The sequence below is a fragment of the Zonotrichia albicollis genome, chromosome 6 (genome assembly GCF_047830755.1).
Source record: "Zonotrichia albicollis isolate bZonAlb1 chromosome 6, bZonAlb1.hap1, whole genome shotgun sequence".
NCBI classification, from domain to species: domain Eukaryota; kingdom Metazoa; phylum Chordata; class Aves; order Passeriformes; family Passerellidae; genus Zonotrichia; species Zonotrichia albicollis.
Genome location: NC_133824.1, coordinates 52,933,107 through 52,958,781, shown reverse-complemented (window position 1 = coordinate 52,958,781; position 25,675 = coordinate 52,933,107). Strand labels below are relative to the sequence as shown.

The window sequence follows — 25,675 nt, the reverse complement described above, 5'->3', positions numbered from 1 at the left end:
TCCTTTCACTATTTCATTTAAAAAACATAAATAACAAGGTGACAGGCTTCCTTTGTGCTTCTTTCTTTCTGGCTAATATGTGATAAATATATCAGGAAAGGTTTGTCAAGGCATCACAAAGCAGGTCTTGGTTCCGATGTGAACTTTACTGAACTCTGCTTTCATGTAATAGGAAGAAAAACAAGAGGTAGATTTGATCAGTCTGCACCCCTGACTCAACAGCTACAGCAAACCCTCAGTGCTTTTAATTCCTGTGTCACAGCAGTACTCAGATGAATTTAGTGCTCTCAAACAGACATAAAATCTGAAGGGAAAGGAATGTCCTTCTCGTGAAGAAGAAATTTGACTTCTGAGGCAAGTTCAACACGTGGGTTCCCTCCTTCCTCTCCTTTCTTCCCCCACCTCTCCCTGCAGCTTTGTCCATAGCTGTCCCTGCACAGCCCATCTCAGCGTGAGCTGTGGGGGCAGCAGAGGCTGCAGCTGGACAGTGACAGTCACAAATCTGAAAACAGCGACAGCTGCAGCCCAAGTGAACTGTGTCCGGTACTGAGATTTCTGTCCCTGCTTGCAGCAGCTCTGAACTGTGTCAGATACTGAGATTTCTGTCCCTGCCTGCAGCAGCTCTGAATTGTGTCAGGTACTGAGATTTCTGTCCCTGCTTGCAGCAGCTCTGAATTGTGTCAGATACTGAGATTTCTGTCCCTGCTTGCAGCAGATCTGAATTGTGTCAGGTACTGAGATTTCTGTCCCTGCTTGCAGCAGCTCTGAATTGTGTCAGATACTGAGATTTCTGTCCCTGCCTGCAGCAGCTCTGAATTGTGTCAGATACTGAGATTTCTGTCCCTGCCTGCAGCAGCTCTGAATTGTGTCAGGTACTGAGATTTCTGTCCCTGCTTGCAGCAGCTCTCTCTTGGGGTGATGTCCTGAAACCATGGACTTTTCCCACTCAAGTCCACACCAGATATCCCCCACCCACACAAGGGAGAGTTTGCCCGTAAACCTTCAGGTCTGACCGAAAGCCACATTGAGTGGGAAGCCTTGGAATTAAGAACTGGGGAAGAACTCTTCTTTCAGTTGGGGATACATTTTTGCTGCCTGTTTTTTTCCAGTAATCTGGATGAGTAAAATGAGCTTCCCTGTGGATTGTTGCTGCAATCCACACATAGCAGTAGGTGCAGTCCAGGGAGAGGAGAGACACGCACACCTCCGTGGAGCTGTGGTTACAGAGGACTGGGTTTGCTCTGTTCCTAAGGAAGCCCAAGGGCTGTGCTGGGGGCCTGGGGGCAGGGGAATGTCTGCCCAGGCTGGGAAGGAGCTGTGGGTGTTGGCTGTGCTGTGCTGCTGGCCTGGCAGGAGGGACTTGCCGTGTTGCAACAGCCCTGCCACCCCCTCACAGGTCACATCACTGACGCATCGCACAGGGCCGTGCTGCAAAATGCAGCCATCTGCCTTTCTCTGCTTACACAAGGTCTCCAAGCGCTCCAGAAATGCTGCAGGAGTCCCCCATTGTTCTGGCAAAACTGCTGGCACCTCTTCCACTTCTCTGGGAAAGTATTGAACAGGACCCAGGGGGTTTTGGTTCTCCTCTGCTTTAGGCATTAGGCACATTGTCCCCATTCCTTGTCTTCTACGCTCACCAAACATCCTCAGGCAGGGGCCATGCTTGGCCTTCCCCACGGTGTGGTACAAGTCCTGGAGAGCTGACATCCTGTGGTTTCAGTGGGAACACTTGCCCTGCAGCACTTTCAGCCAGGGGCTTAAGTGGATGAGTTCCTCCGAGGTGTGTACAGTGAACCAAACCCAGTGAAAAGGGGTTGAGACCCTCAGCTAAGACAGAGCAGCTGCTGGAGCCCTCTTGTTTCCCACTGAGGAAGAACTGATCTCTGCACAGGGCTGCAAAAGGGCTTTGCCAGAACAAAGGGAGATTTGGGGTTCACATTGTTTAAGTGTGCTTGTTAAAGAATTAAGTTGATAGATGAAAGGCACGGATGGGTAGTGTTTAGGATAACGTGTTCATGGCCAGTCTGTGAAGAAACTGGGAGAGGACAATTTATGTTCTGTCCCTGTGCTGTAATACCCCACAGTTAGTGAGACCTGAGGCTGTGGGTGCCTTCCCTTGCCCGTGAGGTACCGAGGACACTGCAGTGTTTGTCCACTGCAGCTGGAGCCTTTCTAATTCTTCTGAATGTGTAAATGTTTGGTTTACATTTCCAGTACCTACCTGTGCTCAAAGATGGTGTCCCCAGGTGGCACAAAGAATTCTTTGAACTGGTGCCCATGCCAGGTATTGTTAGTGATGTGTTTGTATATCATTGCATTTAGGGTTCAGTGTGCCTTTACAGTGGGATCTGCATGCTACAACCTGGGAGGAATTAATTCCTCAAGTCTCAGTTACCAGACACCCATTTATAATACGCTGCATTTTAGAACATTTTTATTTTCTCCTGCCGAAATAATAATTGTATTACTTTCAAAGCCATTAACAGTAATGCCAAGAACTGAGCATATTACCTAAGAGCTTTTTTCCCTAAAAATTTCTTTTGTATGTGAGTAAAAAATACTTATAAAATTCCTATGTAATGGTTTTATTATTTATATATATAAATATAATAAGTACATAAGTACATCGCTGATTATATATCTAACTGTATATTGACAGATTGTTGTATATCGATACCTAAGACTTCAAAAACGTCACATACTCCAGATCTAAAAGACGTTTCCAGCTTTCCATGAACTCCTCTTCACCAGAACCCCGGCGAGGGCGGGACGCTCAGGGATGCTTTATGGCCCTATGCAGCTCGCTGATTTATACCGAGCCCCGTCCTAGCAGCACGCTAATAAATTTCCCGGAGCCCGCGTGGTGCTCCCGGCCGTGGGCACCGAGGGGGTGCGGGCCGGGCCCCGCAGGTGCGGGAGAGGCGGAGCGGGGCCGCCCCCGGGTTGAACGCGGGGTCAGGGCCGCCAGTCCCGCCGGGGCCGGCCCGGGCCGGGCCCATCAATTTCCCGTGCTCGGTGCCTGCGTCCCGGCGCGGCACTAATGCGGAACAAATTGAGACATATCCTCTCCGTAATTAGTTCCAGCGTTTCCAAGATTTACGGTACAATAATGGCCCGAGCCCCGCCGGCCGGGCCCGGCCCCGCCGCTCGCCGGGGCCGTGCTGGGAGCGGTCCAGCGCCCCTCGGGGGATGCTCGCATCATCCCCGCAGCCACCGCAGGGATCCCCCGCCATCATCCCCGCTGCCTCGGGGGCACCGCAGCGCCCCGCTCCCGTCAGCGCGTCTCTGCTTCTCAAAAATACCCAACAAAACTCTTTCACCCTCAGGGGATAAACAAAATGTCCTCTAGGCAGCTGGAAAGCGTTCCAGTGCCCACGTCAGCCCGCACTGAAGGGGAAGGCTGGTCCCGCCGCGCCGGCTGCCGTGGTGCTCGCAGCTCTCGGCAGCGAGGAATGAGAGATTGGGCCCGCCGTGATGAGTTCCTGCCCCGGTGCCCTCTGCGCTCCTGGAGATGCTTCGCAGCTTTGTTTCTGCGCTTAAATAATCAAACTCCGATCAGCTCCCTGAGTGAAAGGAGACAGATCCCCCTGCGTGCCGTGAGCGCCGTGAGCAGGAGGGGAAGGGCTGGGGATTTATCTCTCTTTCAGTCAGTCTCGCCCACCTCCGAACCGCGGGGGGATCGTTCAGGAGTTCAGTGAGAATTGCCGGTCCCTTAGCTGGTTAGCACAGCAGAGGGAAAACGCCGGCTGGGGAGGGAGGTGCGGCGGCGGTGCTCAGGTTGAAGCAGCTTCCCGAGCCCGCTTTTCTCGGGATCTCGCTTTTCTCGCTGGAACAATCCTCCTCCGGCTATTGTTTAACCTTGTAGAGCACAATCGAGGAGTGAGCGTTATCAGAAATTAGCTATGGAACCGCGGGCAATGAAGTCTGTCAGAGTTTTGGGTCGGGCCGCGTTTGGAGGGGACGGGGCAAAATGCTCCGGACCGCCTGGCTCTGGAAAGCGACAAAGGAGGAGCTGTCCCCTGAGCTGCCATCTCCTCGGCCATCGCTTTCAGCTGGGCACCCAAACCCCTCGATGCAGCGCAGGGCTGAGCTGGGCTGAGCCGAGCCGAGCCGGCAGCTCCGGGGCCCACCCAGCCTCGCCAGCAGCCGCGGGGAGGAAGGATGCGCTAATGGCCAATGGGTCGTGTTGTTTCACTGCTGGAAAGTGAGAGAGGAGGAGGTTTGGAAGGACTTGGGCAGTTCTTCCTCCCAGGTGGTGTAATGCAGAGCTAAGCGATCAAGAAAACTTTTTTTTTTTCCTTTTCAAGATGATTTATCAAGCTAGGTTATTTCAAGAAAATAGAAAACCCCTGTGCTAGCTCGAAAAACAGCCCTCTAAGGGAAACGCATTTCTGTTTGCTCCTAGAGAGCTCTAGTTTTTATGGGAAATTAAATACCCCGCTTAGGCTGGCCAAAGGCTTCCATTCCTATATGTAAGGTGTCCATCGCCGAGCCGGAGATCATAGAACCAACCATAAAATCGTTTAGGTTGTGAAAGACCTTTAAGGTACCGAGTTCAACCAACCTGGTGCGTCGGTCCGTCACGGAAAGGAGCCGAGCCAGCAGCAGCCCCTGTCCCGATCCCGCAGGGCAGGGGTGCCCGCGGTGTGCGGGAGCCCCGGTGCGGCCAGAGCGGGAGGCAGAGCCCGAGCCCGCGGGCAGCAAGGTCAGCGCGATGTCCCCGCATTCACAAGCGCCGTGTCTGAGTTTGCCGTGGGCTCTGAGGCGGCACGTCCTCCTGTGAACTTGGAGGATATTTAATATCGTCAAAAATAACGAACAGATATTTCGCCCTTAAAAACACGTGGAGTTTTGTAATAAATAGATGTATGCGCCAAAAGAGAGATTTTTAAAGAGAATTCCATGAAATAGTTAGTGAAAAAATAATTTCACTAGCAACAAAAACCCGACCGTTATGACTAATTACTTTTAAGAGAAAATGAAATTATACTCGGCTGCTCCAATAACGACCTATTTTAATTTCTTTTGTTGTAGCATTTACCCTTTGAATCTTAAAAACATCTCTCCGACGCTGACGGTGCCGGCGATAACCTTGGATGCCGCGAGGGATAGGAAATCACCGGGAACACAAGGGGCTCGGCGTGTCCTGCGGCAGGTGAGCTTTCCCGGCGCCTCTGTCGCCGCTGTCGCCGCAGGGGAGAGGGTGAGGGTGCGCGGGGGTGACCCCGGTTTGCGGTTGTGACAACGCGCACGGGACGGGGCCGGTGTGAGAACCGCGCAGCCCCGGGTGATGGATTATTCCGGTAATCCATGGGTAGCTCTGCAGGAGGGCGGCAGGATTCCCCTCCTCGCCCTCGGAGAGAGCGCGTCCTGGCCAGGCAGGCACGGCGGGGCTCTGGGCAGTGGGGCTGGGTGCGCTCCCGAGCCCTGCCGTGTGTCCTGGCAGCGGAGACTGTCCGGGATAGCGTGTCCCCTCCGGCCGCCGCCCCCGGGATGGAGGAGCCGCTGTCGGGAGGCTGGGGAGGAAGGAGAGGCTCCGGGCCTCCCCGGGAGCAGCGCCAGGTGAATGTCCCACAAGCAGGTTACTCCCAGCGCTGCTGTCCTCCCCCGCCCGCCCAGCTGCTTCCTTCCCCTCGCACTCAGGCAGCTCCGAGGGACGGGGCTGGGGCCGGGCACACGCCGGCCCCGGGGTCCTTGTAAAGGGCTCCCAGCCCTCGGTGGCCCGGCCTGGCTATCCCCAGGGACAGGGAGAGCCCGGGGTGCAGGCGGCTCTCAGGAGCTCCTGGAGCCGCTGGTTCCTCCCGCAGCGGGAGAGGCACCTGGAAAGACACTTTCCCCTCTCGGGAACGGGGTCCGCCCGGCCCGGCTCGTGTCACCTCCCCTGGTTCCTGCAAGGGCGGAGGCTTCTCCGCGCGTTCCCCGGGGCCTGGGGCTCGCCGCCCTCGGGAATCCCCACGGACACGCACAGAGCTGGCGGGGGAAGTCAGCCAGCACGTACTTACTGGCCACCTGGATCCCTCTAACAGTCCCGCCAGCCTCTCCCAAAGCGGAGGGACGTTAGGGTGAGATTTAGTGGCGCTTGCACCAGGAGAAGGGTGGGAGTGATGTGTAGGGGAGATATATTCTCCCCCAGCCGCCTCTCCCCCTCCATCCCCGGCCCGGCCGTGCCTCCCCTCCCTCCCCCCGCACGTCTGCTCCGGCCGGGTTCCGCAGAGCGGGCTGTGGGCAGCCCCTCGGCGGAGGTTGTGTGAATGGAGGATCGGCGTGGCTGACTCCTCCTCCCCTGCAAGCGCCTCTATTTGAGCTTTGCAAACTTGAGGGCGAGCAGGCATCCGAGGTGAGGCGTGCGCGGCGGCTGTGCCCCCCTAGCTCGGACAGGCGGACATTCGTACGGACAGACAGACACACAGACGCACGCACACCGCGCTGCGAGCGGGTGCAAGCCCGGAGGCGATCCTGGAGAACAACCTTTCCCTGTCGCTGCTGCCGGCTCCCGCCGGGCTGGACCCGGGGAGCTGCGTCGCGGAGCAAACTTCCCCCAAAGGGCTGAGCTCGCCGGCCTGGTGCCTGCAGCCGGAGCCGGCCTCCGGCTTGGCGGGCAGGGGCCAGGTGTCCTGGAACAAGTGCGGCCCGGGGGGAGACTGGCTGCCCGGCGGCCGGCAGAAGGTCTGCGAGCAGATGGGCTCCGACGTGCGAGACCTGAACGCGCTGCTGCCCTCCGTGCCCTCCCTGCCGGGCAACAGCAACTGCACCATGCCCGTGAGCAGCGCGGCGCAGTGGGCGCCCGTGCTGGACTTTCCTCCGGGGGCCTCCTACGGCTCGCTGGGGCCGCACTCCTTCATCAAGCAGGAGCCCAGCTGGAACGGGTCGGACCCGCACGAGGAGCAGTACCTGAGCGCCTTCACCGTCCACTTCTCCGGCCAGTTCACGGGCACGGCGGGCGCCTGCCGCTACGGGCCCTTCGGCGCCCCGCCGCCCAGCCAGCCGCCCTCGGGCCAGGCTCGGATGTTCCCCAACGGGCCCTACCTGCCCAACTGCTTGGAGAGCCAGCAAGCCATCCGCAACCAGGGTAAGGGCCGCGCTGCCGGCATCGGGGGGCGGCCCCCGGAGGAGCCCGCTCAGCCCAGCAGGGCCGCGCCTGATGGAAACCCCGAGCCCGGTGTTTGTCCGAGCCGGGTTTAGGCGAGGCGGCCCCGCCGTGCCTCCCTTTCCTCCCCGTGCGGCGGCCGAGTCGCTCCCTTTAGGAGCTTTAGGAGCCGGGAGTTGCTCGGCCCCCATCCCTCCTGCGGGGCAGCGGATGCAGGGGGGGCTCTGCCAGGCGGGCTGGAGCCCCCCGGCCCCCTCTCCGGCCTGGAGCAGCCTCTCGCCTTCGCAAAGGTTTGTTCGGGCCGGACACAGCCCAAGTCCTGCAATGGAGCTGGGGCCCGTGGCCCTAGAGAATTCCTGCTGCGTATCCCGGGGCTGATGGGGTGGTGGCGGGGGTTAAGCTCCAAACTTCGTCCTGAATCCGAAAAGCGCTGTGTTTTCAAGCCCCTTGTCGAATTAACCTCGGGAGGGATGAGTATTCCCGGGCTGGAATGCTCAAGCGGGGATGCCTCGTAGTTCCTTGTCCGCATCTCCGCGGCCGGGAGCGGCTGTGCCGTAAGTGCCCGCGGTGCCCTGCGAGGCTCCCGAGGGTTGAGCGGCCGGGCAATGGGGTCACCCGCGTGTGGCGCCGGGGGCAGACCTCATCCTTCTTCTTCCAGCGCCTGCAGTGTAAACATTTGCGCCAGGGAGAAAGGAAAAGGGGTCAGAGACCTTTGGGGTCTCGCTCGCCCTCGTTCAGCTGGGCCCGGAGCGAACGGGGTGCGCCGGGCTCGGCCCGCACTGCCCGGCCGAGGGCAGCGGGGCAGCCGAGCCTCCGGGCACCGGGATGGGCAGCGAGTGCCAGAGGGGCCCTGCCCGAGCGGGATGACCCAGGCCAGGGTCTCTGTGCTTCCAAGATGGGGTTCCCCGCACCCAGCTCGGGATTGCTGTGCCCCGCGGGGGCAATCGCGTACCCACGGAGGTGCTGGGACACACCGTCCGGGAGGGCCCGGGGGGTTCGGGCTGCAGGGCGAGGGGCAGAGCAGCGGCCGAGGCCCGGGCGATGTTTGCAGCGTGGGGCAGGGGCTGTTCGGCGCACACCTGCCCCGGACAGGGGTTGTTCAGCGCACACCTCACCCAGGCAGGGGCTGTTCAGCACACACCGAGCCCGGGTTGTTCAGTTCGGCACCCACCTGCCCCGGACAGGGGTTGTTCAGCGCACACCTCACCCGGGCAGGGGCAGTTCAGTTCGGCGCACTCCTGCCCCGGGCAGTACCGGGTCGCGGTCCCGGTGCCACCGCGCTGCTGCCCTCGACTCCCGGCCCCTGCCCCATGTAGCAAACTGCAGAGCGGGGTTCCTGGGCCTTGCTGCCGATGCCGGCCGGGAAAATGGGCGGCATCCCTGGAGCTGGGGAGAGGCTCGGCCCTGCCGAGGCCCCGGAGCCGCTGCGAGCCCCGCGGGGTCCCAGCTCCAGCTGCGGGACGGGAGGGGAGCGGCCCGGAGCCGGGACAGGGACTCTGACGGGGAAAGATGTATTTCGAAAGACAGCTGAAAAGATTTTAGACCTTGCAGGGGATTCATAATCGCCGGGCGGAAATAGGGACGAGAAAGCGGAGAGAAGGGCGAGGGAGATAAATTTGAGTTGGCGAGGGACAAAAATAGCTGCGAGCCCGCTCCATCCTGGCGTGCGGGTTTCCCCAGCCCGGGGAGAAACCGAGCCTGTAATGGCCCAAGCCACGGAGCCCACGCTGGGCTCTCCTCGGGCAGGCACCGCACCTGGGGCTCAGCCACAGCTGCGTTCGGTGACACGCACAGAGAGGGCTCCTACGGCAAGGAGACAAGGAGAAATTCGGCAAAGGGTGTTTGCTTATTTTTCTTTTTTTCTTTTCTTTCTTTTTTTTTTTTTTTGTTTTATTTTCTGGTGTATGGATAAAATGTTCCTGCTTTGGCTCTCCTCAAGGTTGAACTCCTTTTTTTTTTTTTGCTTTAGAGGTTCCTCCGACCGTGGGAAAGACGCTACCTTGGCTCTGTGATGACATTTCTGCCAAGTCTGGGATGGGATGGGGTGGGGGGTAGGAAGCTAAGGCTTTGAAACCTCTGCCCAATTTCCCTCTTCTCGTTTGCCTGCCTCTTTCATCCAGCTGGGCTCCTCCAACAACTGGATGCCTCCAGCGGGCCCCGTTCTCCACCAGATGTACAACTTTCAATTATTTTCAGCACATTTTAATCAGGCCTAGTTCTGATAACGCCCTAATTAAAGAGACCTCACTATCGGCAGCTCGGTTCAGAACTCAACTTTCTTATCACATTCCTGAAGCTTTGGGTCAGGCAACACCGGAAAATGCGGCCAAAACCTCGTCCTGCTCCGAGCTGAGTTTTGAAGGTCACCGAAACTCTGTGGCGGGCCAAAAGTAACGTAGAAAGTGTCAGTGTTTTCTGAAAGCGAAAAAAGAGACGGAGGGAAACGGGGAAAAGGGAGGTGAAGGCTGAGCCTTTAGCCTGAGGGCTGAGGGAGGAGATAAGGAGCGAGAAGCAGCTGTGGGATGGGAGCCCGCTGGGTACCGGCCTGTCATCGCTGCCCGGCGAAAGGAGCTCTGCTCCCGGGGTCAGCGCGATGCGAGGCACATCTGGCCGGTCCCGCTCCCATGCCAGCCCCGCAGCCTCCGGGCCGGCTGAAAATCGCAGCCAAGGCGAAGGTTTTAAAGCCTTGTGGAGGATTTTCATTCCTCCGCTCCTCCCGCTAAGCCGCGCGGGTTAATGAAGTCCCGTAATGTCCCTGGCCCCAGCCTGGCCGCGGAGAGAATAAAACGGAGAAGCAACATTCGAATCGCTTTCATTGCTGCCTCTCGATTTCGTTCTCTCCGAAAGCCGCTGTGATCACGAATCGTTCCTGGAGCACAGACCTGCCCAGCGCCGAGCATGCGGCGCCGAAAGGGAGCCCCAAAACAGCCCCGAGTGCTCCCCCTCGAGTGGCAAAACCCCAAAATCCCTCTCCAGCCACACGCCCCATCCAGACGGGTCCGTGAGGGATGCCCGAGGTGGAAAAAGCGGGTTTAGGGAGAGGAGAGTGACGGAGAAAAGCGCTCGTAGTCCCTCTGCTTTCTTTTCCCAGTCCGCGTCGGACTTTTTTTTTTGTTTTGGTCGGGGTTTCTTGTTTTGCTTGGTTTTGTTGGGGTTTTTTTGTTTTTATTTTAAGAGTGACTCTCGGAGGAGCTTGGTTCTCCGAGTAAATGCTGATGAGCCGAGAAGCCGCTGAGATAATATTACTTTGTAATTACTTTTTTAGCTGAAGTTGTTTAGCCAGCTCCAAGTCATTAATGAAAGTTGGTGTCCAAGCACCTGATTTACGATTCTGTGCCGGCCCGGGGTCAGCAGAGGTGGTCTCTTTCCATCTGAATCTGCTCGGTGTAGGAAACAAAATAGGCTGTTTATTATTTTGGAAGAGCAATTTTCGCTGAAAGGAGGAGTTTTATTTTTGCACGTAATATTCCGCCTCTTTATTGCAGACTCTTCAGAAAGCCGCCCTTAACAAAATAAAAAAAAAAAAAAAGCGCAAGATTAAAGGCTGACTTCTAAATTGGAAGCGCCAGATGACTACACCGAGCAGATGGGAATCTTCCACTTTTAATACGAGCAACAATTAACGAAAACATCCTTTTTATTACCGAAACCGAGTTGTTCTCTTTAAACACGAACGAGACTTCCGACTTTGCGCTCCTGGCCGAGGGCTCGGCACGGCTCTGCCCGCACAGAGAGAGATGTGCGGGCGGTGGCACAGGGGACAGAGGGGCTCAGGGGGCCTGGCCCTGTCCTTGTGTGTCCCCAGGGGGATCGGAGGGACCCCGCTAACCCCGCTGTGCTCTCTCCGCCAGGTTACAGCACCGTGGCCTTTGACGGCACCCCCAGCTACGGGCACACGCCGTCCCACCCCGCCGCTCAGTTCACCAACCACTCCTTCAAACACGAGGACCCCATCAGCCAGCAGCCCTCCCTAGGTAATTTCTACCTCCCGAGGAGCCCTGGCACGGAGCCCCTTTGAGCCGCAAGGGTTAACCATGTGCCGCTCTCTCCGCAGGGGACCAGCAGTACTCGGTACCTCCGCCGGTGTACGGCTGTCACACGCCGACCGACAGCTGCACGGGCAGCCAGGCGCTGCTCCTCCGGACGCCCTACAACAGGTACCTCGGCCGGCGGGGAGCTGGGCTCGCCCTCCTCCTTGTGCGCGGGTTGCTGCCGGGACGCGCTCCCTCTCCCCCGCATGCTGTTCGAACAGCTTTTCCTTTATGCTAGGAAACGGATTTAGTCTTCCCTTCTCAGAAAAAAAACCCAACCAAACAAAACCTTAAAAAACCCCAAAACACCCCAAAAAACAAAACAAAACCAACAAAAAAAAAATCCCAAAAACACTCCCCCCCAAAAAAACCCCAAACCCACCAATAACAACCAAACCCCAAAAAAGAAGATTCACACGTAAAAAAACAAACCATACCAAGGCAAAACCGCCCCAAACAAGCAAACAAGCAAAAAGCTAACAAAAAAAGAGAAACCAACAAAAATACCCCCAAAAAATCGATATCCCCAAACCCGCACAAAACGAAAAAAGGATGCCACGCCTTCCGTGGCGGGCCCCGCTGTGTCCCGCAGGTTTCCCGGCCGGCCGGCAGAGCATCCCCGCTGCAGGTGCCGGGAACGGGGAAACGGGAGCCGGGCTCCCTCCCCGCACTCCCCGGGCCCGATGGATTTGGGGTTTGCCCTTCCCGAGGCCGGGAAGGTGTGGGAGCGCTGGCTGGAGAGCAGCAGCCATGGGCACAGCGCAGTGGTGCAGGCAACCAAAACTCAGCTCCGACCGAGAGTTTCGTCCTGGGAGCCGGCCTGCAGGGAGGTTATTTATTGAAATCGGGGCAATAAACCTATGGGATTTCCTTGCTGGGAGAAAGGTGCGTCTGGAACTTTGCTGCGAGCAATGAGACGTCTTTGCCAACAGACGGGCCCGTGGCAAGCGCTGCTTCCCGGTTGGTTTTTTGTTTTGTTCGGTCTGACATGGGGGCTGGGCGTTGGAGTTTTACAACGTGTTTAGTGAGTGAAAGAAGTTCCCCAAAAATTTATTCCTCAACTTTTTGTGAACTTGGAGCCAGTCCCGTATCTCGGAGTTGCTAAGTAACTCTCGCACACAAAACAATGTGCGCCTCTGCGAAGGAAGCCGCGAGCGGCTCCTCTTGTAGGCCACTTCTATCACCTCACATTAATCGACACTGGACGTGAGACAACAAAATTCTGTCACTTCCAGAAGCCACTTCGCTAATGAACGTGAGTTGACGTCAAGGGAAGGAGGGAATGAGGTAATGAAGGAAGGAAAGAAGCCTATTCAGGGAGATTAGCTTGCAGAATAATTGGCGGGGCGAACTCCTGCGCTGAAGTGACAGAGATTGCGAGCCGCGCAGGGAAATCTATAAATATGGTTCGGAGGGGGCTTGGGGAGGGCAGCTCCACGGGCAGCGCCCCCTTCCCCGGTCCCCCCGGGCCCCGGCGCTCGCCCTCTCCCCTCTCCTGGAAGCGGCAGCGCCTGCAAGTGTGAATGCGATAGGGGAACGCTGATAGCGTCGAGAGCTCTCTTGCATGTGCCTCCGCTGCGGCAGCGGTGAGCAGAGATCGCCTCCTAACGCTGCCACCTCCCTCCCAGCGCTGCGCCACGGGGACCGAGCTCCTCCCGACCTCAGCCTTGATCCTGCCCCGCTCGCTGGGAGGTTTACGGCTCACTCCAGTGAGATAAGGATTTAAGCCTTTAAACCTCTCAGGAGCCAATACTGATGCGTAGGGGTGTGAGCGAGGCAGCGCTTGCTCCACTGTGGAGGGCAGCCCCGGTTGTCCAGGGACGGTAGTAGAAGGGCTGGGAATGTTATTGAGATGAGGATTAGTGGGATTCCTAGGAAGGATGGACTTGAGAATTGGTCAAAGAAGCTTACGTTCATGGTCAGGTTCAGGGGGTAGCCCCCAGGCTGCTCCCGCAGCGGGGCCCGCACAGGTGGCTGAGCTCGGCACGGCCTCTCCTTGTCCCGCATTGAACACATCCAAACCCGCCGGGAAAATGTGGCCAGGAAAGCGGATGAGTCGTTGCGGCACAGAAACGGGCGGGACTCCTTTCCCGCATCGCCAACGCCCCGAAAACGGCCGCACTGTCCTTAAGCATTTATCTTGATTTGGCAAAATCGTGATTATTTTTGGTTTTATTTTTCCAAGACCGTATTTACCCCGCGCCTCCTTCTTGAAGATTTCTTTTGCTTTTCGCAGTTCAGGTCAAGCTCGACAGCTCTGCTTTGTCAAGTGATTGCTCGGTGGCCGCATCCAAGCCCCGGGGCTGGCGAGCCTGCCCACTCCGAGAGCGCTCAGGGGATGGGGCTCAGCCCGGAATGGGGGTTTGTCCGTCCCCACACTGCCTGGGGACAACAGGCGCTCCCGTCCGCCTTTAGCAGTGGAGAAGGGTGGGATGTGGTGGAGAATACGAGGTGGGGAATGGGAGGTGGCGCTGCCTCTGCCCCCGGCGGGATGCGGCGGCCGCCGTTTCCCTGCGCCGCTTCCTCTCTGCGTCTTTCGGGACGCCCGAGCAGCGCTGGTTTGGGGTCCCTCGCCCTCTCACCCCAGCCAGGCTGCGGGTCCGCTCCTCCTTGCAGCGTCTCGCAGGGACGGCCACCCCAATTTTGGGCCAGCAAGGCCCGAGGGGTGATGCTTCGGGGGGCGGAGGGGGAGGCAGAGAGCAGAGGGAGAGGATGCGGAGGGAGACACCTCCACGTGATGCCCTGGCTTCTCCCTCATGGCCGTCTCTCCAGCTGGGTGCGAGGGACCCTCCCGGCCCCAGCCCGACCCGCGGGAAGCAGCGCCGAGGGCAGCCGGATCCCGCCCGTCGGCAGTGCGGGGACTCTCGGGGCCCAAGAGCCTCGCCCTCTGTCTCAGCAAGAAAGAAATGGTTGAACCATCGTAATTCTTAGGCTGGAAGCAAAACTATCTGTGAAATCTCTCGCCCCGGCCACTGCTCTCTCCGTGTTTATGGCCCGGCCCGTGGCTGGGGCTGGACGCGAGTGACAAAGCCGCGCAGATCTCGGGCAGGGCTTTGTGGCTCCATCACAAACGGTGATGTGAACTTTTCTACCTCGCGCTGTTTCATGTAGTAAACATGCTGGATGTTGAAAATTTACTGTGAGTCACACTTGCAAAGACTTTAAAAGTGGAGGAGGCTCGGTTCAGATTATAGCTCTTTCTGTGCAGAGGTCAAGAACTCGGTAATACTGCAGTACAGGCCAAAACAAACTCTATATGATCTACTACTGGTTTCCTTTTAAGTTCCCTTTTTGCTCAGCGTTGACTTCCTTTTATTCCACTCCAACTTACATTAATCCCCGCTGTAGAAATGTTCCCCCCCCTTCCTCTCGTTTCTCTTTAAAAGCATCTTTGTAATGAAAATAAGTTATTTTTAGTGTCTTCTTTGTGGCCGCTCGAAGGGCCAAGGATTCAGATTGGAATCAGCGCAGGCAAATCCCTGAAGCCCTCGCTTTCCTCCTCCCCATTCAAACCCCATCCAAAGCCGAGATTCTGAGCGGAGCTGTTGGTTCCATGAGATCATCTCACGGTACCGCCGATAATAAACCGCGGCGAGGCGTAAATAGCGTTAGGGATGTCCTGTTCTCTCTCGCATGTCAGGTGTGAGGTGTTTAATCCGAGGCGCTGCTGCGAGCAGCGAGCGGACCGGGCCGTTCTTATCTCCGGGTTCAGGGGCTCGAAGCCCCGCGGTGCTTTAACCAAAGCTCCGGCAATTCCGGAGATGGGAGAATGGGGATTGTTCGAGATGGGAACCTCGCAGCTCCGTGGCTCAGCACAGAAATGTTCCCCTCGTTCGCTGCCGGCTGCAGGGATGGCTCAGACCCCGCTCGTGGCAGGGGCTGGGCTCACCCGGGGGTGCAATGGATTTGGGGACCCTACCCAGACCCCGTCCGGGCTGCTGTGGGGTCCGGGCCAGGCCGGGCACCTGCTCGTCCCTCACTCAGCCCCCGGCTCCAGTGGGAGGACAAGGAGGGGGCGAGGGCCGGGGCTCTCTCCCCGCTCGGGAGACCCCAAACGGGGCGGACGGAGCGGGGATTAGCGCGGATAGCGGAGCTCTGCTCCCAGCGCTTCCCACCAGGTCCAGCCTGCCCCGCAGCCGCTCCGGGCTCCCTTCCCAGGCTGGAACCGGCTCGGGCTCCGCCGGGGAGCCGCGGCCGGCGCTGCAGAGCCGGGAATGGGGCTCGGGCAGCGCCTTTGGCCGGGCGGGCACTGGGAGAGCTGCGGCGGCACCGGGGCGCCTCGTCCCGGACACCGTCACCCAAGGGCGGCACGGAACACAGTGGCCCAGCGCTGTGACAAGATGAATAAGTGTATTGCTTTATGAAAAAGCAAAGGAGGGGAAAAAAAAAAAAAAAGTGGATATTGTGGGGGAGGCTCTTATAAATGAACTGTCAAGGGAAAGAAAGTTAAAGGGAAATCTCCTGCTGTAAATGCATCGGGCGGGCACTTCTAATAAAAATCAGGGTCCTGGAGGAATTAATTACAGCAGCATTACAGGAAGAATTCGTGGAATTGCAAAACGTAGTTGGCACAGACCAGCACGGACTGCTATTGCAAATGGGGAAACTGCAGGAGAGTTTAACAATTCCTGAGCTGATATGCAGGACATTGTAGTAGCATAATAGCACTTCAGACACACTAATGAATAATTGTGTCCAGTGATACTGACAAATGATATTACGCATACTTCGAGATTGAAGTCACTTCATTTGTTTTTATATGCAAAAGCTTCCCCCTGGATTCTGGCTTTTTTAGGTCCCTTCTACCTGCCATGAAGTTAAAAAAAAAATTAAAAAAGGAAAAAGAGAAAAAAAAATAGATATAAATTCACGGCGTAAACCCAGCGAATTTAGGTGTAATTAATCAACGGGGAGACTTGCGTTTATTGTGAGCGGCGGTGCCGGGCATCAATCACCGGAGGGGCCGGGGAAAGCTTGGCCCGGGGGATCTTGCGGCATCTCCCCGGCCCTGTGGGGACCTGTCCTGCAGGGAGAGCCTGCGGCACCTCCCCGGCCCTGTGGGGAGAGCGCTGCCGGGGCTCCGTGCCCGCCTCCCGCCGCCTCTCGGCCGCTGCTCCGAGCGGGGAGCGGGGAACGGGGAGCGGAGCGGGGCCAGGCGCGGCTGCATCCCGGCTGCCCGCGGTGTGTACGGGCCGGGAAAGAGCGGGACAAGGCGCCCTGCATCCCGGCTGCCCGCGGTGTGTACCGGCTCCAGCGCTCAGCTCCGCTTATCGCTCAGCCACTCCATTTTTCTCCTGCTTGTCAAGCCCCTCTGTGTAGCAACATCCATCACGAGTCACGATAGCTGTTTCACTCCGTTACCCACGTGGTCTCTCACACTCCTGGTTAAAACAGTTAACAGATTCGGGTTTTTAAAACAAATAATCCTTTGCGTTACCCCGCCGCGCTGCTTGTATTCGTTTCAGTCATTTCGACATATCAATGTCGGATATTATTTTTCGGGAAGGAAAAAGTTTTATGTTTTGATTTCCAGCTCTTTACAAAGCATCAGGCTAGCAGATTTAAAGTGTCTTTTCTAGCCACAGAGTTCCTTTTATTTAATTTTGTTTTTAAAATTCGTAATGCATCGAAAAAAGGGATCATATAAAACAAATTCACTTACTACTGTTATATACTTAAATAACAAAGAAATCGTTGACATTCTGATGTTTTGGTTTTTATTTGATAGCTGCAATTTTAGTCCTAACCCTACATCTTTTCACAACAGTGACAATTTATACCAGATGACCTCACAGCTTGAATGCATGACATGGAACCAAATGAACCTGGGATCCACACTGAAAGGGTAAGCAGCTCTATTCTCTCCTAACCTGTTGCCCTAGAGAAGCTGCATCGCTGAGCTAACTTCATCTTGGATTTTTGAATTCGAAAAATTGTACGGAAAAAAAAAAAAAGTACTGTCCGGTCCTGAGAGTGGCTCATCACATTGGCGTGTTTCTGATGATCCTCCCCCCAGCCTGAGCGGAGCAAGCTCTGGGTGTGCCGGGCTCCGGTAGCACCGGGCAGGGCAGGGCAGGACAGTGCCGGGCTCCGGTGGCACCGGGCAGGGCAGGGCATTGCCCGCAGCTCTGGGTGTGCCGGGGCTCCGGTGGCACCGGGCAGGGCAGGGCAGTGCTCTGTCCCGGTGCCCGGGCCCCTCCCGCAGCCGTGGCCACTTCGCGCTCCACTCCTTGAGCTGCCGCCCCTTCCTACCATCCCTCTTCCCTTTCCCTGCCTCCGCCAGGCCCCGCGTCCTGTGTCCCGGCCCGGCCGGCTCCCTTTTCCTTCCTCCCGGCCATTGTCGCCCTCCCACCTGCCGGGAAGAGGCTCCGGCCCGCCTCCCCCGGGCGCTTCCTGCGCCCGCCCCGCCAGGAAGGCTCCGAGGCGCCGCGGGGCCCCGCCGGGGCGGCGGGCAGCGCTCCGGGGCTCCCATCCCCGCACCCACCGTGCCCGGGGCCGGGGGTCCCCGCGGGAGCCGGGGGAGCAGCGGGGCTGGAGCGCTGCCGCATCCTCACCTCGGTGCGGCAGAGCCACCTTGTGATGTTGGCCAAGGGAAAGGCATTGTGCTCAGAGCGGATAATTCACTGCTCTGAGCAGATAACCCACTCTGCACACTCCCCCGCTGAAGGCAGGTATTGGGGTGTTCTCAGTGTCCAAGGTGTGCAGCCTCTCTTCATCAGCAGAGGCTGATAAAAGCCTGCACAGATCTGTGCTTTCAGCCATAGGTGTGAAAGTCTTGTTCAAGATGGACTTTGTGTACACTGCTGTAGTGTGATAAAGGAAAAATAAATGTTATGGGTCTCCTTGTAGCTCATAAAGCAATGGTGTTTGAAGGTTAGAGGGAGTAGTGTAGTAAACTGTATTGAGGTGAGCAAGGGAGCTGAGCCTGGAGAAATCCATCAAGGAGGATTTTCTGGTTAGAGAAGATCTCAAAATCCAAACTATCTGTATTGAGGTGAGCAAGGGAGCTGAGCCTGAGGAAATCCATCAAGGAGGGTTTTTTTCTGGTTAGAGAAGATCTCAAAATCCAAACTATCTGTATTTTAGTGAGGAAGGGAGCTGAGCCTGAAGAAATCCATCAAGAAGGTTTTTTTTTTCTGGTTAGAGAAGATCCCCAAATTCTACACTTGTGCACAGTTCGCTGTCTTTGCTGCCTATCCCCTCTTTTTAAAGGTTATTCCTACTTTACTTTCATAAGTCTTTTTGGTTTCCTCTTGAAACTGGAGCCTTTAAAGATCAGTCATTGCAATATTAGACACTGTTTTGTCTCTTCTGAAGAAAATATCCTGTAAAATGGAGAAACACATCAACCTTGACCGAGGTCCAAGTTATTAAAGCAAGGAAGAGGTTATTCTTTGGGGAACTCAGTGAAAAAAATAAAAAGTCACAATAGAAATATTAAAGGAGCACTGAACAAAATAAATGGCTTCTTACTTGTCCAGGAGTCAGACTGTTAGCAGTGTAAAGTATGTGACCTAGGATGCATGAAAAGGGGGAAAGAATCAAGATGAATGATCTATGGTAAAACAAAGCTGAAAGTTTTGGTATAGGCCAAGATTGTAGAATCTGTGGAAAATCAGTGCTAGACATAGCCTCATCACTGGTAATATGAGCCAAAATAGTTATCTGTCTTTTCTGGCTGAGAGTTACAATACACAGTACCTCCAATCTCAGTTGCCATGAACATAAGGTATTCTTCCCAAGATTTACATCTTTAAAATATATGAACTGTTCATAAGTGATTCCCAGGCGTTTAGTGTTTCAGATGCTTTTCTCAATCTCCTAGTTGTAATTTAAGAATTTTGGAGTCAATCTTCCTGTTGAAATATGGAGCTTCTAGATTCTGTCCAACGATGACAGTCCTGTTTAGCTCCTTGCCTTCAGTTCTCCCCAGCACTTCTTCCTGGCTTCAGTGAGACTTTTGCACATTCTAAGAAGGAAGAAAACGTTGCCAGTAAGTTCTGCAAACAGTTAGAGAGCTCTACAGTTATATAAAGCTTATGGGTCACACACTTTATACTTGACAGCAGACCAGGTCAGTAGCTTGCTTTTCTGGGTTCCTGTTTAACATGAGTTTAACAGACTGAAATGAAGCTTTTGCAGTGCAGTTTAGGTGGAGTTAGTTGGCAATGTCTGTGCTGAAATTGTTTTGCAGTTTATCTGACAGCATCCTGGTTCTAGCTCTTGTAAAGAGCCAATATTTGAGGGATCAGCTCCAGAATTAAAAGTTTGAAATTGGCCAAAGAACACTGTCAGGTGGCCAAAGCTGATTGTGAAAATCATTCCTGTTGAGTTGCAAGCTTATGGACTTGTGTGTCAGCAGCAGCAGCAAAAGCCTGGCACCTGAACGCTTGAATGATTTTATCTGCTCGGAGCCTGCTTCAGCCTGTGGCTTTAAGGCCATGGAAGACTATTTTTCCTGAATTATTTTTCATTCATGGCTATTTTAATGTTGGATCTGAGAGCAGGAAGTTTCTGTGTATGAGTGGAGTTTGGTCTGAGTGCTTTGAGTAGGGGTAAGCATCAGGAATTTGTGGAAGGCACGGCCTGAGAGAAAGGCAGAGGTGGGCAGTGAAAGGTGTGGAGCAGAGATCCTGGCCAGCCATTGCTGGATGGTGAAGAGAGGCACCTGAGGTGGGCTGAGATGTTGTCTGAGACACCTGAGGTGGGCTGAGATGTTGTCTTCTGCCAGAGTAGAGCACTGTGATGGGCTGGCAGGGGAAGGGGAGAGCTCAATCAGAGCACAATCAATTTGGAATTCGTGACCCAAGTGGAAATCTAAAATGCAGATTCAGGTCACTTGGACTGCATGGGAGCAGTAGTGGCTTGTCTTCTTCTCAGGGGGCAGCTCTTGGCAGAGGGAAGGTCATCCTGGGCCATCAGACATCCTTTTGGTTTGTCAGTGAGCAGAAACCCCCAGAACTCATGGCTGCAGCCTTTTCTATTTGCTGCCCTTTGGCACCACTGTTTGCTGATGATTTGCTCCTCGTTTGTGGTATTTTGTTTGGAGCTGCTGGGATCAGATTTATTCTGTTGCAGGAAAGTGAGTGGGTCTCAGACATCTCAAAATTAATGTCTCACATTAGTGGACACTTTTGCCATTGGTTTCTCTTTCATATTTTTGTGTTGCTTTTTAAATTGTCCAATATGAAAAGCGCTGCTTCCTTCCACAGCAGTTCTAGAGGAAGATCTCAGGGAGTAAACCCCTCCTTTATATTTTGATGAGTTAAGCGTAAAAATGATATGGAAATAACTGATATCAAGCAGAAAGTGATACAGCATGGTAGACAAGAAGTGTAGCTACATTCCCAACAGCAAGACTCCATGTAATTTTCTCTTCAGCTGCTCGAGTAAAAAGCTTTGATCCAAATTTCTAACAGTCATCTGAAATCAGGCATGGAACCAGACAACATTTTGGTTTTCCTCTTTTGGTTTTGCTTGGATGTTAAACACTCAGCATGTTCCATGGAAATTGGTATTTATTGCTGTTTTCTCAGGCTCACTGTAAGGAATATTGGGTATGATCTCTGTAGAACACTATTAAAACCACATCTTAAGCAATGCAGGGAAAATCTTTCTTGTTTAGGAGTGGTTTGTAAAGGCTTTTCTGTTTAGCTTTGGTGGTATTATTAGTAAAATTTGGAGGTGTGAAACTTGGGTTCAGTTCTGCAATCAAGATGAGCTGAAAATAACTGGAGCAATAACCTCCAGTAACATGGAATTTATCCTTTCCCACCAGTCTTGTCCTGAAGGGACGGGTTTGGTGAAACCCCGATTCCAATCAGGTCTGTGGTAAAAAATCCCAAACCAAAGAAAGACTGTTGAAGTCAGAAACACAAAAATCCCCTGAAAATTTGGAGCCTTCCTTTCATTAGGCAGCTGATTCTCCCACTGAGGATGGCAGAAGGGCTCAAATCTGTGAAATTGCATTTTTTAATATTCCTTTGCCTTGAAAAGGGCAGATAAAAATGCAGCTTCATACTCCACCCTCCATAATAGCATCAGACAAAAACCAGGCAGAAACAGGATCTTCTATATAACTAATCAGGATCTTTTTCTGTCTCCATACATGTTTTTCCCAGGGTGCTAGGATGGTAAATATTTTAGCAGAGGGAATTAACTCTACTTCTCTTCCTTTATGTTCTGTTATCAACGGGACTAGCCCACACCCTCACTTTGCCTCATTTTTGGCTCTGTTTCTAAACCCTAAAATTCCTGTTCCTGCAGTGAAACACAATTAAATTGAAGCTTAATGTGGTGCCTGTTTTATGTAATCTTGCTTTCTGGCTTTTTCTGGCTTTTTTTTTTTATTCTTCCAAGTCTGAATCTCATGAATCAATGTGTATTCACATTTCATCTGAAATTTTCTAGCTCTCCTCAGTGTGTCCTAAAGCTTCCCTTTTTTGGTTTATGAAATAATAATAAAAAGCTTAACTCTTCAGATTAGGTTGTAGCTGCTTTATACATTGGACAGGCAATTTCAGTTTTACAAAGTAAAAATGGTGTGAGAGAGAAATTGCAGCTTGATTATTTTTTTGAAATATTCAGATTAGAATGTCATCTTTTATGAGGTTTTTTTTTTATAACCACTTAGATTGATACAACTCTCTAAAGCTGCTCTGTTTTTCATCACACATTCTCATCTGTAAACCCTTCATTTTTATTAATCTCTGTACAATCTGTACAACTCTGAGATTAATCATTTTAAAAGAGCTACTCTGCGAGTGTTAAGGATTTGCTGGGCTAATGGTAAATGCAAGTGCTTCTAAATACTCCACAGCACAGAGCTCTTCCTTTGCAAGTCTCAGCCTTTGTTTCCCAGTTATCTAGAATTCCATTTTATGGCTGTGCTTCCAGCTCTGGCTGTCTAGATCCAAAGAACAAAATACACCGAGTCCTTTTTTTCACCAACTAACCCAAACTCCAAATATTTACAGTGCATTTCTGGCTCTGAGCAGTTCTGATTGAAGTTACAGGGAGTTGTATATTTACAAATAATGGCAGAGCTGGACTGAGTGAGGCCAAATCCTTCAGTCCTTGCTCGAACAAAAATTTGTGTTGGATCCTGGCAGGGCAGTTTGGCTGCATCTGGTCCTGCTGAGTTTTGAGTCCTTTTAGGACCTGCAGAGAGATCACCCCAATGTCTCTCTTAAGGGTGACTCTGGGCCTCACTGGGGACTTTTTCTGGCTTTTTTTTCTTCTTTGGTTAACTCAGCTGAGCTTATAAGGCATTGTCTCTTTGCCTGCTTTAACACAGAGTGCCTTACTAGAAAAGATGAAAGTTAAGGACTGTGCTACCCTCTGGAGATTTCCATTTAGTTAATGTACTGCAGGTATAAATTCACCAGTCACTTGTATTCCTCGTGTATGTGGCATTGCATTATCTCCTGCATGCAATAAAGCAGGGGTTTGAGTTTAATAATGGATCTAGATTTGTATCTCCCCTTCTATCCCTGCCTTTATTGTGGGATATAAACTGCAGCCATATGAAACAAGCCAGCTGTGCCAGCTGTGATGTACACCTTGTGGCATAAATCATGGCTAAAGCGTGGAGCAAAGAGGCTGGAAGGGAAAGAACTCTAATTTCCCCACAAGGATGCAGAGTGAAGGCTGAACTTCCAGAGAGCAGCAGTGCAGGGACAGCTTGTGAAAACTCCTCCTTCAGTGTTCCAGTTTCCCACTAAAAGGAGTATCCACCTGTTAATTCCTATCTCCCCAAAGTGCACAGCACTCCATAATGAATAAACAGTGTTTTAACCAAGAAATCTCTCATGATCCATTTTGCTGTCAGCAGCCATATGGCCATGCTGAGTGCCAGCCAATGCTGATGGAAATGTGCCCAAAGTAAAATGGGAAATAGGGCTCCTGGTTATTAAAGCATCTCTCCTAGGGAGCTGGTTAAGGACTTAGTGTATTTTGGGTCAAGGGGCTCAGAAAGCAGATTTTAATCTTCATGGATTCTTGTATGTGCAGTTTTAGTGAGGTACAATTAGAAATAAGGGGAGGAAATGAGTAAAAGGCTGGTTGTGCAGGAAGGCTTCCTAACTGTGCAGTAAAAACTGAGCTGGAGATCACCTGGGGGATACCTCTCATTCATGGAGCCATTCCTTAGGGCACAGGCAGGGGCTTTGTTCTGCCTCTCATTCCTGGGAGGAATTATTTCAGAACTAGCTGGTCCTTACAAAAAGGGTTATCACTGAAAGATGAAAACCATGGGAATTTGGAGGGAAAATGGGGCTGTGTTTTATGGTATAAGATTTTACTACATATTCCTGCTTCTTCTTACAAAGCTTGTGTCCTGGGAATTCTTATCAGCCTTTGTGCCTGTTGTTTATTGTAGTGTTTAAGGCTGTCAGGACAGGCGTGAAGGGGAGGTTACACTCAGGGTGACCAGTGCTGAAGTTCACATTTACCCTTGATTTACTGCAGGTCAGCAACAGCTTCTGCTGCAGAGCTTCCTCCTTATCAGTGGTGGCTTCCATTCCATTCCATTCCATTCCATTCCATTCCATTCCATTCCATTCCATTCCATTCCATTCCATTCCATAAAATGCACAGTGTAATTTGTGATCAACGTGGGTATCACCATGGCTTGGAGGATTTCAACACCCCTCTCCCCATTTAAAAAAAAAAAAATTATTTATTTATTTATTTATTTGTTTATTTATTTATTTACTTGTACAGACTTGCTGCCTTTAAACAGAGAGGAAAATTTTGATGTTGGTGGGGAATCTGTGCTGATCAAATGGTGATAGCAGATGGTAATTTGTTACTTGAATTAGGCAGCAAAAGGCCACTTGTGGGCTCTGGGCAGAGAGGAGACCCCATTTATTTGGAACATGGTGCATATCTACAGCATGATTTAATCCATTTAAATCAGCTAATGGTATCTTTATCTATTATTACAGAATTAATTACAGATATTACTACAGAACAGAGATTCTGTCTTGTCACCCCCCATTAACTAATTCCATTATGACCACCTTAAAACTGAATTAAAATTGCACTAAGCAGAGCATGCCTTCCCAAAAGATGTGGCCTTTGATGTGAAGGGACAGGTGGAGGCAGGATTTGAAATGAGCTCTGCAGAGCGGTGGAAGAGCTGGCCTCAGAGAACACCTGTGGCAGGTCGGGCCAGGGCTGAGGAGGGCAGCCCACCCTGGGCAGGCAGAGCTGCTCTCATATTGGAATATGAATCCCAATATTACCAGTTAGATTTTTCCTGGGCCAGTCTGACCCTTGCTGCTGAGCCAAAGGCGGCATCTGTGGTGTATCACCCCAGAGACACCTTTAGCTTGCCGGTGGTTTCAGCTGGGCACTAAACAAGTCCAGGCTTGTTAGGAGCTCTGTTTACCTCAGGAAGAGGCTTCAGGCGAAGGTGAAGAGAAAAAATGAGAGGATTCTGCTGGAGGGTTTAATATCCAGAGGTTTATTCCATGGTTACAGAGGTCTGAATCTTAGGAACAGCTCCAACAGAATTCCGACCGCATGGCCTGATTCACCTTTTAAGCTCAGGGGGAGGGGAGGGGACAGGTGAGCCACCAACCAGGTGGGGGGGCGGGGTCTCAAGGGACGAGGGACACCTAGACAGGCCAATGACCTCTGGGCCTGAGTGGCATCCTTTGAACTTGACCAACCACAGACGCCTTTGCTGGAATGTTAAGCCTGATTGACAGGACTCGCTCAGCATGGGGGCGAGGGGGGAATGGAGACCGGTATTGGCACACCTGGGGAAGGGACCTGAAAGTTTAAAACACACTGCAACACTCTCAGACACTGCTCCCCTCCTCTGCAGCAGCCCCACAAACCCTGTGCACACCTCCTGCATTCCAGCTCCACTGCCTGCTCTGCAAATCACTTAAGAGCTTTAAAACTTCCTTGTAATTCTACTCTGCACATGAACTTTGAGTGGAGGGAAGGGAAGGACCAGTGAAATGAGAGTCTGGACCTCAGGGACCCCTTCAAATTGCTATTGCAAGCACTTGGCAGAGGCTGGGATAACATCCTACATATCCATCTATGTCCCTAGCTGTGTGCCCTGGGATTTTGTTCTGGGCCTTCCAATTTCTGGTGCTGTGCAAAACATGTACACTTGCCATTGCCAATGTGCACCTCCACAAGTGATAATGTAACATGCTCCTTCAAAAATTAAACCTAAAATGCATTTATGTGGTTCTGACATTAGGAAGGCTGCAAACAGGAGACACAGCAGTGTTCCAACATTCAGGATTTTGAAGACCATAATTAGACAATGGCTGTGGCAGCTCCAAAACACACCAAAATTTGCAAATTCTTAAAATTATTCTGAAAATTTATATGCAGTGGGGATAGCTTGTTTTTTTTTCCCCAAATTTTATTTTTATAAAGGGTTAATTTGTAGCGTATCCTGCAAGCTGATACATGGGATAAATAGTTTAGACACTGATTTGTAATCTCTGTTTATGAGTACATGACTGCTATTCTTATAAATGTCATCACTTGCTTGGTAGTATCAGGTAATATCTGAGTCATGAGGTGC

General features: G+C 52.9%; 1 protein-coding gene across 2 annotated transcripts in view; it reads left to right on the top strand.

Annotated features, from left to right (window-relative positions):
- The first annotated feature begins 6,026 nt into the window (after positions 1-6,026).
- The window catches only part of WT1 (WT1 transcription factor), a 33,817-nt gene continuing 14,168 nt past the window's right edge, over positions 6,027-25,675 (top strand). For both annotated transcript variants that reach the window (XM_074543804.1, XM_074543803.1), the window contains exons 1-4: positions 6,027-7,069; positions 10,939-11,061; positions 11,142-11,244; positions 16,886-16,963. In XM_074543804.1, the coding sequence (XP_074399905.1) occupies positions 6,679-7,069; positions 10,939-11,061; positions 11,142-11,244; positions 16,886-16,963 (695 nt within the window). In that variant the 5' untranslated portion in view covers positions 6,027-6,678. The remainder of the gene's footprint in view (positions 7,070-10,938; positions 11,062-11,141; positions 11,245-16,885; positions 16,964-25,675) is intronic.